The following is a 12,621-nucleotide window of genomic DNA, read 5'->3' as shown; positions in this document are numbered from 1 at the left end:
TACAATGCACAAGACAGCCCCTCTGACTCCCATGAAAAGACAGAATTACCTGATCTAAAACATCAACAGAGAAGAGGTTGAGAAACTGTGTTGTAAAGAGTGGATTTAAATTTTAAAAGAAAATACATGGGAGACGGACTTTTTGCATCCCTAAAACCCTTAGTTGTAAATTCCTTTTGAATATCTCTAGTCACAGAGCTGACAGTTTCTTCAAATTCTGCTTCTCCCCAGAAACTAGCACTGCTCCATTCAGCAATTTGATTAGCCAGTATAGGTTGCAATTTCCACATCTATATGGTAAGAAGATTACATTCTTACCATATAGATGGTAAGAAGTTATTCTAAGATAACTTCTATTTATAGAATGTAACTTCTAAATACATTTTTTACTATTTTGATACTTGTGATGCATTTCCAAGTAAAAACATTAGATGAACTCTAAGATTATTAGCTATAATAACACTGTTGTCCTTTTTACTTTGCTTCATCTAATAAACGCATTATAAATGCAAGGCTTAGAAACACCACCCTTAATGGTCATAGAACAAAACTTCCCAGTAAGATCCCATTTGAATTACAAAGGTAAAACATATCAGGAGAATGTTTAAATTTAAACCTTACTTTTCACTTGGTTCTACATGATTTGCACAGGGGCCATATTTGTATTCGTAGACAAAACGTGGGATGTAATCAGAAGTAATAGCAATTACAAATGCATTGGTGATCACAGCCAATATACCGATTCCTTCGAGAATTCCAAGCCAGATACCTGATAAGAGAAAGATTAATCATGGTGAACAAAAATTAAAACTATGAAAACCCTGTAAATAATCTTATATTGGAAATGTTTTACTTATGTTGGGACTACAGCTCTGTCCACTTTGTGCTTTCTTAGTATATTATCTCAGTACAGACATTATAGCTATTGAATATGCTTTTTCCACAAAGAGAAGATAGATCTCATCTAGAAAGATTTAAAAATTGAAATGCCATTAGGACTGGGTTCTACAATGAAACATGGCACAGGTGCACAGGTGCACAAGATATTTCAAAGTCTAATTTACAGATCTTGCTGAGGCAATAAAAATAGTATATAAGAAACTTAAAGTTCTGCATGGTTATGCACACTGTGAAATATCTGCATTCACTCTGAGGTTTGTCTTTATCTTTTTTTTTTTTTTTTTTTTTTTTTTTTTGAGACGGAGTCTCGCTCTGTTGCCCAGGCTGGAGTGCAGTGACGCGATCTTGGCTCACTGCAAGCTCCGCCTCCCGGGTTCATGCCATTCTCCTGCTTCAGCCTCCCGAGTAGCTGGGACTACAGGCGCCTGCCACCACGCCTGGTTACTTTTTTTTTTTTCTTTCTCTTTTTTAGTAGAGATGGGGTTTCACCGTGTTAGCCAGGACGGTGTCGATCTCCTGACCTCGTGATCCGCCCGCCTCAGCCTCCCAAAGTGCTGAGATTACAGGCTTGAGCCACCGCGCCCGGCTGTCTTTATTTTTGTCAAATGTCTTTTTAAAGTAAAAATATAGAAAAGCAAAACTAGTCTGGTGGTCAGACCTGAAAATTTCTAGTAGACATTTTTTACTTCCTAGGAGGTCAATCTGGCATCATGGAAATACACACACACAAAAAGCTTTTGAAGTTATATAGTATAAAGAAGTAGTATACTATTCATTATAGTCAAAACTAATGTTTTCAGTAGGATTAAACTTAGTTTTAAATATATGTATGAGAAAAAAATATCCTGGAAATAAATGCTCTATAGCACCAAAGGTGATTATGTAGCATGCCAACTTTCTTTCCTCCCACACTCAGCATTTCAAAATTTTTATAATGTGCTACATTGAGTTGTAATTAAAAATAATAATTTAAAAAGATGTTAAAGTTTACTTGATGAGATCATAAGACAAGAAAATCGATACAAACCATATTTGAGTACCTTAAAATTAAACACTTACTATTACAAATGTCACAATATTTAGGCAGAAGAAAATATTTTGGGAGAAACAATTTGGTTTACAAAAACTGACAAAGGGTTAACATGCCTAATATACAAAAAGGTCCTAAAATGTTAATAAAATAAACCTAGAGAAAAATAAAGAATAAAAGGAGCAATTTGCTTTCTGAATTAAAATAACCGACAAAAAGAAGCTTCAATCACTAGTATTCAGAGAAATGACATTCAAAAAATAAGATTTTTAAAAAATCTAATATATTGACAAAGATTTGAAAGTCTTAGAACATCTAGTGCTATTTAAGGATTGTGGAAACAGAAACTCCTTTACAGTGTTGCTGGAAGTATGACTTGTTACAACATTTTTAGTAATTAATCTGATACATCTTAAAATTAAAATATGCATACATTTTAATCCTACTTATTGGGACCTATACAACAGATACACTATATGCAAACACATATATAAATATGTGATATGTACTACATGTGTAATAACTATGTACATATTTATATTTATAGCTATGACTATATGTGTATTTCTGCTTATGGTGGGAAATAAGTAAATGGTTATACAATTTATGATGTATCAGTATTATAATTATTATTATTCTATTAAAATAAATTGAGCAAATATGTTTTGAGCTGGAGAACGTTCATGAAGGAAAAACAATGCATAATTCTACATATGTATACGAATATATTTTTGTATATTTCTATAAGCGAGAAAAACAATGGCAAAGGATACACGCCAAATTGATAGCATTGACTCCTCGAGGTAGAAGAGAAAAATAAAGGTGGAAGATTACTAACTGTTTTCTTTATACACTTTCGTGTTCTCTGGCTTGAGCAAAGTAAAATCCAGTAATTTAGAAAACACTTATCTATGGGAAGGTATAGTAAATGCTAACTAAAGCTGAAATGGAAGTTTTTAAAAATTTATTTTCTAGATTTTCTTTAATGTGCTTATATTATTTTTATTTTATTTTAAGTTCTGGGATATATGTGCAGGTTGTGCAGGTTTGTTACATAGGTAATCGTGTGCCATGGTCATTTGCTGCATCTATCAACCCATTTTCTAGGTATTAAACCCAGCGTGCATTAGCTATTTTTCCTGATGCTCTCCCTCCTCCTGCCACCCAAACAGGCCCCAGTGTGTGTTGTTTCCCTCCTCTGTCTATATTGTTTAAATAATGAAATCAACATCACCAAATTTAAAGGACAGCAATAATTTTTGTTGCTTAAAATATGAGAACTCAAGTTGCATTGTATTCAATCTTTACAGATAAGTATATTTTACATAGACTTTGGTGACGATGTAATATATAAATGGGTAAAATTAATTAAAAGGATAACCTTGCAGTATTAGCCAGAACATTTCCCCTCCCAAAAACAGAGACATGTGGAGTTGCTTTCCAATACAGTTGGACTTTTTATTTAAAAACTATAGTTTATTAAAGCAGTATATGTAATAAGTAGCACAATGGGAAAAAGTGAATTATATAAATATAATTGAATTTGTAGAGAATTTAGTGTAAAATAACATAAAATAAGTTCAAAAATTGAATTATTTAATAAACGGTCTTGGAAAAATGGATTAGGCATTGGGAAAAAAAACCCCGGACCTCAATTTTATCAACAACATATTCCAGATAAATCAACAATTTAAATGAACAACAATTAAATGCATCAACAATTTAAATGAAATAATAAAATGACAGCAAACAACAAGCAAATAAACAAAACAGAATAGCAGACATATCTAAATAATGAAACAACAATAGAAACAATAGGTGAAAAATCTCTGGTTCTAAAGTACCTTTCTAAGAATGTCAAAAATCATAACAACTATGAGGGAAATATGTCAATTTGATTATATATAATATAAAAATTGAAACCTTATCCAAAATAAAGTGAATAAATTGAAAACCAACATATATATTATATACATATATATCTACATATATTTATGCACAGTTTTATATATATGTATGTATATATATGTGGTATATATATATGTGTGTGTGTGTGTGTGTGTGTGTGCACGTGTGTGATTAGTATTCCAATACAGGACCAGATAACCAAATCAGATACAATGGCCAAATAGCCAAAGAACATAAACACAATTAGCAAAGAAGAAATGCAAATATATTTAATCTCACAGTTACAAAAATGCTAGTAAATAGAACAATAAATTTTTTCCTCTTCATATTCTCAAAGAACAACAATCCAAAAATCCTTATTACATTTGGAGTTGTTGCAGAAATAGAGAAATGTACTTATGATAACAGTGTAAATTGGTACAACATTTCTGGAGGACATGCTGCCAAATTGTGTATCAAAAATTTAAATGTGCGTGCTCTTTGAACAGGAGCTCCAGTCTGGAAATGTATACTGAGGAAATAATCTAGCAAAGTATGTATGAATATGGTCACTTCAGTGTTGTTTATATTAGCAAAGTACTGAAGCAATCTAAACAACTCTGGCTAAAGTAATATTTTAAAAAATGTCATACACATATAATAGAAATCTGTGCAGCAATTGTCCAGAATGAGGCAGAACTGTGTCTATTAACATGGAAAGGTATGGAAAGGTATATATGAAATCCGCTTTAGTTATGACCAAGTTTATGAAATAGCATATTGAATATAAACTTAATCTCTACTAAATTAATGTTCCCTTTATTCTTTTCATAACTAAAAGCATTTTGTTATGGTTGGAAGGGTGTCCTCACAATAGAAAACCACATGCTGCTAAGTAGTACCAAGTTATGTTGTCTTAGTCCCTTTGTGCTGCTATAACACAATACCTGAGACTGGGTAATTTACAGTGAACAGAAGTTCCTTGCTATTTTGGAGGATAGGAAGCCCTAGATAAATGCACCAGGAGGTTCAATATCTGGAGATGGCCTTGCTTCCAGCTTCCAAAAGGGCACCTTGCTGCTGTATCCTCTGGAGGGGACAAACGCTGTGTCCTCACACCACAGGGAAGTAGAAGAGAATGAAGCCACTCCCTCAAGCTATTTTTCATAAAAGTCCTAATCTCATTCTTGAGGGATCATGGCTTAATCACTTCTTTTTTTTTTTGAGACGGAGTTTCACTCTTGTTGCTCAGGCTGGAGTGCAATGGCACAATCTGGGTTCACTGAAACCTCTGCCTCCTGTGTTCAAACGATTCTACTGCCTCAGCCTCCTGAGTAGCTGGGATTACAGGCATCCACCACCAAACCCAGCTAATTTTGTATTTTTAGTAGAGATGGGGTTTCTCCATGTTGGTCAGGCTGGTCTTGAACTCCCGACTAATTCTGTATTTGAGACGGGGTTTCTCCATGTTGGTCAGGCTGGTCTCGAACTCCCGACCTCAGCTGATCCGCCCACCTCGGCCTCCCAAAGTGCTGGGATTACAGGAGTGAGCCACCACACCTGGCTGGCTTAATCACTTCTTAAAGGCCTCTTAATACTATGACACTGGGAATTAAGTTTCGACATATGAATCTGGGGGCACACTCAAACCATAGCACACCTCTTGGTGTTAGCAACGTAAAAATCATTTAACTGCTGAATCTTACCTATGTCAGTTGCTCGGGCTGGCAAAGGCCTCCGCCACTGGGTGACAAATTTGTATGCATCCAGCCTGATTTCAATTATATTGTTTAACAAAGCCAAAAGAGGGGCTAGAGGAAAAGCCGCAACAAAGATGGTGGTAAAACCAAATTGCAAAACTGCAAAAGAAGAGCATTAGGAAATTAATAATATCAACTTTCGTTGTGACAAATTAGTTGCTTTATATAAATTGCCTTTAATGCTTTCAACATCCCTATAAAGTAGATATGTTTATCTCATTTTATAGTTAGGACAACTTTATTTCGTATATGTTAACTAAACTGGCTAAAGGGTAGATAGCTAGAAAATGTTGAAATGTGTATTCAAATTAAGTTCTGAATGTATTGAAAGTCTATGGGCTTTCCACCTCTATATAATGCAGCATGAAGGAGGGAGAAAACGAAGAAGAAATAGAGGGAAGATGGGGACAAAGCAGAGGAGGAGGAGAAGGAGGAGGAAGAAGAAAGAAGAAGAAGGAGAAGGAGAAGGAAAAAGAAGAGAAAGAAAAGGAGGAAGAAGAAGGAGGAGGAGTTAAGATTCAGAAGTTAAGATTCAGACTGAGTCTGTGCAAAGGTTTATTGTGAAAAATAATTATTGCTTTATGTGAGTAGAATGGTAGGTTTCTTAACATAGAAACTGGTTCAGCTGGCTGGGCATAGTGGCTCACGCCTGTAATCCCAGCACTTTGGGAGGCCGAGGTGAGCAGATCACCTGAGGTCAGGAGTTTGAGAACAGCCTGGCCAATATGGCAAAACTCCATCTCTACTAAAAAATGCAAAAATTAGCTGGGCGTGGTGGTGTGCACCTGTAATCTCAGCTACTCAGGAGGCTGAGGCAGGAGAACTGCTTGAACCCAGGAGGTGGAGGTTGCAGTGAACCGAGATCGTGCCAGTGCACTCCAGCCTGGTTGACAGAACAAGACTCTGTCTCCAAAGAAAAAAGAAAGAAAGAAAGAAAAGAAACAGGTTCAGCATTATTTGTTTGCTTAAAATATTTGCTCATAAAATAGGTGTCCCACTGTGAGAAAAACTTTCATTTTGGTCAATGCATGGCTCTCAGAGAATAAAACATGTGAATCTGCCAAGAGTAAGTATCTCTAGCTCCTTGAGATGAAGGTGCAGATGTGTTTTAGAATGCTTGGGGTTGGAAAGGAAAGAGATAATTTTCTCTGTTGAACCAAAGCTTGTGTAAAGTAGAAAAATAGTGTCAAGAAGGCCAGATAGTCCTGCGGATTTCTTTTCCTTACCCATTTCTTTGTTTTCTTTTCTTTTCTTTTTTTTTTTTTTTGAGACGGAGTCTTGCTCTGCCGCCCAGGCTGGAGTGCAGTGGCCTGGTCTCAGCTCACTACAAGCTCCGCCTCCCGGGTTTACGCCATTCTCCCGCCTCAGCCTCCCGAGTAGCTGGGACTACAGGCGCCCGCCACCTCGCCCGGCTAGTTTTTTGTATTTTTAGTAGAGACGGGGTTTCACGGTGTTAGCCAGGATGGTCTCGATCTCCTGACCTCGTGATCCGCCCGTCTCGGCCTCCCAAAGTGCTGGGATTACAGGCTTGAGCCACCGCGCCCGGCCTTCCTTACCCATTTCTAAGTACTCATCCATCAGTCCGTGAAGGTTCATGGGCTGCAGATTCCAGTCATTTTCCCACTGAGGTATGGAAGCATCATGGATTCCCCGCTTGATTTTATGTCGTGACCACCAGTTCTGGATCAACCTACATCACAAAGCAGACCAAGGGCTTTTGAGCTCTGATTCAAGCATCCAGTTAACAATTTATAGTGAACTAAGAAATGAGTAAAACCAATTCCAGCTCCTTGGAACTGGACGTATTTGGTTTTAGCTTTTATAAAAGTTTTTTTTTTTTTTTTTAAGTTTAAAAAATGTTTTGAAAGCTTAAAATATCTTAAAGAATTTTTAAAAAATCTTTTGAAAAACTTTAGCATAGAAGAGTAGGCCCCAGTCTTCCAGAACTCTCCGAGGTCCTATAAATATTTCCATATTTATCTAGGAATCCATGCCCTGTACACCAAAATAGTCCTTGACATTGATTAAACGAATATTCATTTCTATGATTCCTTCCCCTCTCTCCACCTATAGAAATACTTAAACTTCTATGTTGCCTGCTGTGATTAGGTCTGACTCTTTCATTGCTCATAACCTAAAATCTTCTGAGCTATACTCTCTGAACAGGAAAAAAAATCACGTTTCACATAAAAAAGTTGACCCTTGGGTAGGATTTCAAAAGATCTAAGTTCTGGTTCCCACCCTGCAATGCATTAGCCATGTGATTTTTAGCAAGTCACTTCACCTCTCTGAGTTTAGAAACATGAGGAGTCTAAGTGTTAGTGATTATGACATTCTGCTATTGTGGTGAACAGTAATTACTAGGCAATAAGTCTGTGTCCACGAGTCCGTTTTTCATACCTGGAAAGGAAGTAACAATACTGTTTTCTTAGCCCAAGTACAATCTTGGAATTATGTGACTCAGAAATATCCTGGTAAGCACATATTGTGGCCTTCTGGGTAATGAATTATTTAAGAGTTCAATGAAAATTACCTCCAGGACTAGGTGATTTTTACAGGACTTGGTGAACAGTACCCAACTCTCAATTTTAATCATGGAACCTAAGTGGCAGTTGGAGGAGCAACCAGAGAACAAACGTCAGGCAATGGAGGTTGCCTCCAGAGCCTCGCGAAGGTGAAAAAGGGGCTGGAGGTGAGAGTTGAGGCAGATCTGCTTGTTTCTATTATATTTATTTTGGTTCTGTTTAAAGTTTTGCTTGAAGAAAGACAATTGTGGTTTACAAGAGTTTTGCTTTAATGGCTCGACTACTCCTGCTCACTTTTCTTTAACAAAGCCTTTGCCTAGGTATGGGGAAGGGTAGGATGTGCCATGGTACCCTTAAGATTTGATATATGTGATCCAGACTGACCCCTAGGGCAAGGCCATAATGAAAACGTTCTGTCTAAAGTGCATGGCAAATGTAGCAGTCCATGAGTAGTGATAATAAAAAGAAACAACTTTTTTATACTGCAATGACCCCTACATCATCTTGTTGATACTTAAGGACTACTCACAGCATGTTACATTCTGTGCTAAGCACCTGAACACCTAATTTCCTGTTTCTTTCAAATAATGACACCTAATTTCCTGTTTCTCTCCTAAACCCTGTTTTAAAGAAGTGCCCCAAGAATAGGAAGGAATATCACAAATGAACTGGGCTCCCCAATCCTCCATCCTCTATTCTCTCTATTTTAGAAGAGATTTGCTTAAATTTGTTTTGAATATTAAATCTGTATAAAACTCTCCTCACAGAAAGGTTCTGTCGTTTCTGATGAAGGTTTAAAAAGCATTGGGTCATCTCAATCTTCATAAATACCCTATATATTTTATAAATGGACTAAAAAAGCCTTAGAGATGTCAAGGAAATATAAAGCAAATTTAGCAAGGAAGAGAGAAGGAATTTAAACCAGGTCTGGGTAATTCCACAGCCTATGCTCTAAAGCTGCCTGTAAATTAACACAATATTTTATAGCAGATTGCAGGGTTAATATCACTTCTACAACCCCCAGGTCTTTGTTCAGGAATGTTCTGATAAAATGTGTACCGCCAAAAGAAAAAAAATAAGAATATAATTTGATACATAACTCCAATCTACTTATATAATCAAACAACTAACCAGTTCTTCCCCAATAGTCAGGAAATTATTCAAATAGTCATGTTTTCAGTTGATTAGACTCAAAACCTCAATATTACGTTGTTTTAAATACCCAGTGTTTTGCCATATTTTAAAGAAAAGCGTATTTTAATATATGTGAAAGTGAGCATTCAGCACCTCTGTAAGCATTGCATAGGCAGCTAAAACGTCTCAAATAATGAAAATAAAGTGCTATTGTTTTGACGTTAGTACAATCAGTCCTACTGTAACATTTTTTTTCTTAGTTGTAACAAAGAGTACAAAGCTTCTCAATCAGGATTTGATCTTTGCTTTATTCTTTTGGGAGGAATGAAGGCTGTCTTTATTAAACAACAAACTTGGTCTGTTGGTAGTGAAAGAAACATCCCAGAAAATTATTTTTATATTTAAGAACCTGTAATGTTATTCATGTTTTCAAACTAGTAACAACTGTCTTAACGCATTAAACAAGTTACTACTCTACATTCATTATTCTGTTTAACCCTTAGAGCTGTTCTTGAGGTAGATCTATTGTTGATACATTCTTAGTGAAAACAGGCTCTGAAACAGGAATTGAGCCATCATCTGTGTGATTACCAAGCCCAAATTCTTAAGCACTACTCACACCACCTCTAGTTTTCTTCTTTGTAACTAGACATAAGGCAAATTTGAAAATAATGTGCTCACGGGTATCCCAGTTCCATGAAGTTGTTCCATATTTGCTTCAAAAACATGATGACACCCATTTGGAGACAAAGGTCTATCAAACAGCCACTAGGATGACACTGAAATAGAACATAAGAGCAATAATGATATTGATCTTCTTCCCAGTAGGCTCAGACATGCCCACCTTTAAATTGTACAGCAAATTTTAAAGCTGGGTCACACCACCTTGTGCATTAAGAAAACAAAAACAAGAAAGAAACAGCATGTATGAGGGCACTTGGTGAGGGAATTCTTCAGTAATTATAATGAAATATCGATCAAAATTATAATAGCAATAACAACAAATCTAACTTTTAGTGAGCACTTACTACCTGCCAGGCTCCGTGTTAGGCACGATCGCATTTAATGAATGCTATGGAATATTACATATCCATTAACAATCAGGTAATAGAAAATAGTTAATTCTATGGCATAATGTTTATAACATATTGTTTTTAATAACCTTTTTATTTCAGAATAAGTTTAGATGTATAGATAACTTGCAAAGATAGTACAGAGTTCTCATACACTCCTTATCCAGTTCTAGCTATTGCTCTGTACATTACCATGGTATATTTGACAAAGCTAAGAAAATTATATTAGTACATTACAATTAGCTAAATGCAAAGCTCTCTTTAGATTCCACCAGTTTTCCTCTCTCTGCTCCAGGATCCAAGCCCATATACCCGATTGCATTCATTTTTCCTATCTTCCCAGTCTCCTCTGGTCTGAATAGCTTCTCAGTTTTTAATAGCTTTAAATGTTTTGAGGATTGTTGGATGTGTATCCTGTGGAATGTCCCACAATCTAAGTTTGTCTCATGGTTTTCTTATGTTTAGACCAGGGTTATGTGTTTTAGAGAGACCAATCACAAAGGTGAAGTGCTATTTTCCTCACATCGTATGAGGGATACATGGGAGGCACATGACATCACTGGTGGTGTTAATTGGTTAATATAGTGCTTTCCAATTTTTTTCCACTGGAAAGTTTCTCATTTTTCTCGTTTTTGGTTCTATTTTTTAGAAGGGAGCCACTAAGTCTAGCCCATTCTCAAGATGGTGGGGAGGTGTTGAACTCTACCTCCTGGAGAGGAAGTATCTACATATATTATAATGTATTTTTAAGTGATAAACGCAACACCATAAAAATAATTCATCAGTATGATCCTATTCTTTCCTTTGTGCTTTTCTGCTTTTTTAGATTTTCAATAAGTTAGTTTTAGAGACCCACACAAACAAAAACGTGATTTCAACGAAAATCACAACCAATGTGTTTTACTTGAAAACATTGCAGTATTTGGGTAGGAAGGCGTGGGTCTGTTTCTTTAGAAATGGGTACATGTCCTGCTCATAAGGAAGACAGTCTTCTCTATCACTTTGATCCACAGTTTCTATTTCTATCAAATTGGTACTAGTGGAACTTCAAAGAGAACAAATAATTAAGACACTAAGAGCCTGCTTTTCCTGTTCCAGCCCAGTAATTTAAGACTCCTTAATCTGAGCCTGAGAGAGGATTTGCAAATGGTCATGCTTACTGCATGAAGAGGTCTAAATTCTCCCACTGAAGCAAATCTCTTTTTTCAAGATGAATTTAGGATTTCCTGAACTCTCCCAAATATATCTGATAAACGGGTTCACTGGAATGACTGAGGCAGAATAATTATTAAGCTACAGGGGCAAATCACAGATCACAGCTGCAAGCTGAAGCTCTTCATTTTTGTAGAGACTCAGAGGCAAGCTGACTTGCCCAAGGCCATGCAGTGTTGACTAGTGCTGTGGAAATGAAAGTTGTCCCAGTACCCTAAACCACTGCTCTTTTGTAATATACTAAGGATGAATTCCATTTACCAATGTGTTTGCTGCCTTAAAGTGTGGGTTTAATACAAACATATTATTTTCTGGAATAGGAAAAAGAAGATGATCATAGGATCATGTGATTGGTTTGCTACCCACAAAGGATAGGCCAAAGTGGGGTGGCTGGAAGACAGGCCATTTACACTTTTGTTGAAATTAAGCCTTGATGACTTTATGATTTATAAGGAAGAGAAGGGGATCCAATAGTTTTTGTGGGTTTGTCCATTCACATAGTGATGGCCTTGCACTAAAGCCAGTCTATCAAAACTTTAAATTTCATTTGGTAGAAAGAGCCCATACTTAGAATGTACAAAAGGGCATGAGTGAGTGTGCAGAAGACACAAGCATTCATTCCAATTGCACCACTCAAAATCATATGACCCTGGACAAGCCAAACTAGATGCTGTCATGTATTTTTCTCTTACTCCTTGTCAGAACCCGCCTTGGTAGTTGTTGGTATCTTCACTCTGTAGATAATAAAGCTAAGTGACAGAAAGAACTACCAGACTCCAATACCCAGGTTCCTTCACTTACTTTAGTATGCTTACTCTAAATTCAACATAGATGTGTGAGCCAGCAATCAGACAGCAATTTCTCAGCAAAATAAGTTTTCATTATGTCTTTGATTATACCTACACGCCATTCCAATCATGGCTGGAAAGCACAGTGTTCAGAGCACAGACGCTGAAGCTACACTGAAAAGATTTAAATCATAACTTCATCAGTGTGTATGTTTGTACAATTGTAGGAAAATTACATTTGCAGTTGCAGGCACTGCACATCTGTGACTTTGTTTCCTGATCTATAAAATGGATATAATGATAGAACTGTGA

General features: G+C 36.4%; 1 protein-coding gene across 3 annotated transcripts in view; it reads right to left on the bottom strand.

Annotated features, from left to right (window-relative positions):
- ANO3 (anoctamin 3) overlaps positions 1-12,621 on the bottom strand; it is a 474,780-nt gene that overhangs the window by 14,637 nt on the left and 447,522 nt on the right. For all 3 annotated transcript variants that reach the window (XM_010389365.2, XM_010389364.2, XM_010389366.2), the window contains 4 exons: positions 9,918-10,015; positions 7,134-7,267; positions 5,524-5,676; positions 622-769 (listed from right to left, as the gene is read on the bottom strand). In XM_010389365.2, the coding sequence (XP_010387667.2) occupies positions 622-769; positions 5,524-5,676; positions 7,134-7,267; positions 9,918-10,015 (533 nt within the window). The remainder of the gene's footprint in view (positions 1-621; positions 770-5,523; positions 5,677-7,133; positions 7,268-9,917; positions 10,016-12,621) is intronic.

The sequence above is a fragment of the Rhinopithecus roxellana genome, chromosome 15 (assembly GCF_007565055.1).
Source record: "Rhinopithecus roxellana isolate Shanxi Qingling chromosome 15, ASM756505v1, whole genome shotgun sequence".
NCBI classification, from domain to species: Eukaryota; Metazoa; Chordata; class Mammalia; order Primates; family Cercopithecidae; genus Rhinopithecus; species Rhinopithecus roxellana.
Note: the sequence above shows the minus strand (reverse complement) of the source record. Positions and strands in the feature narration are given on the sequence as shown.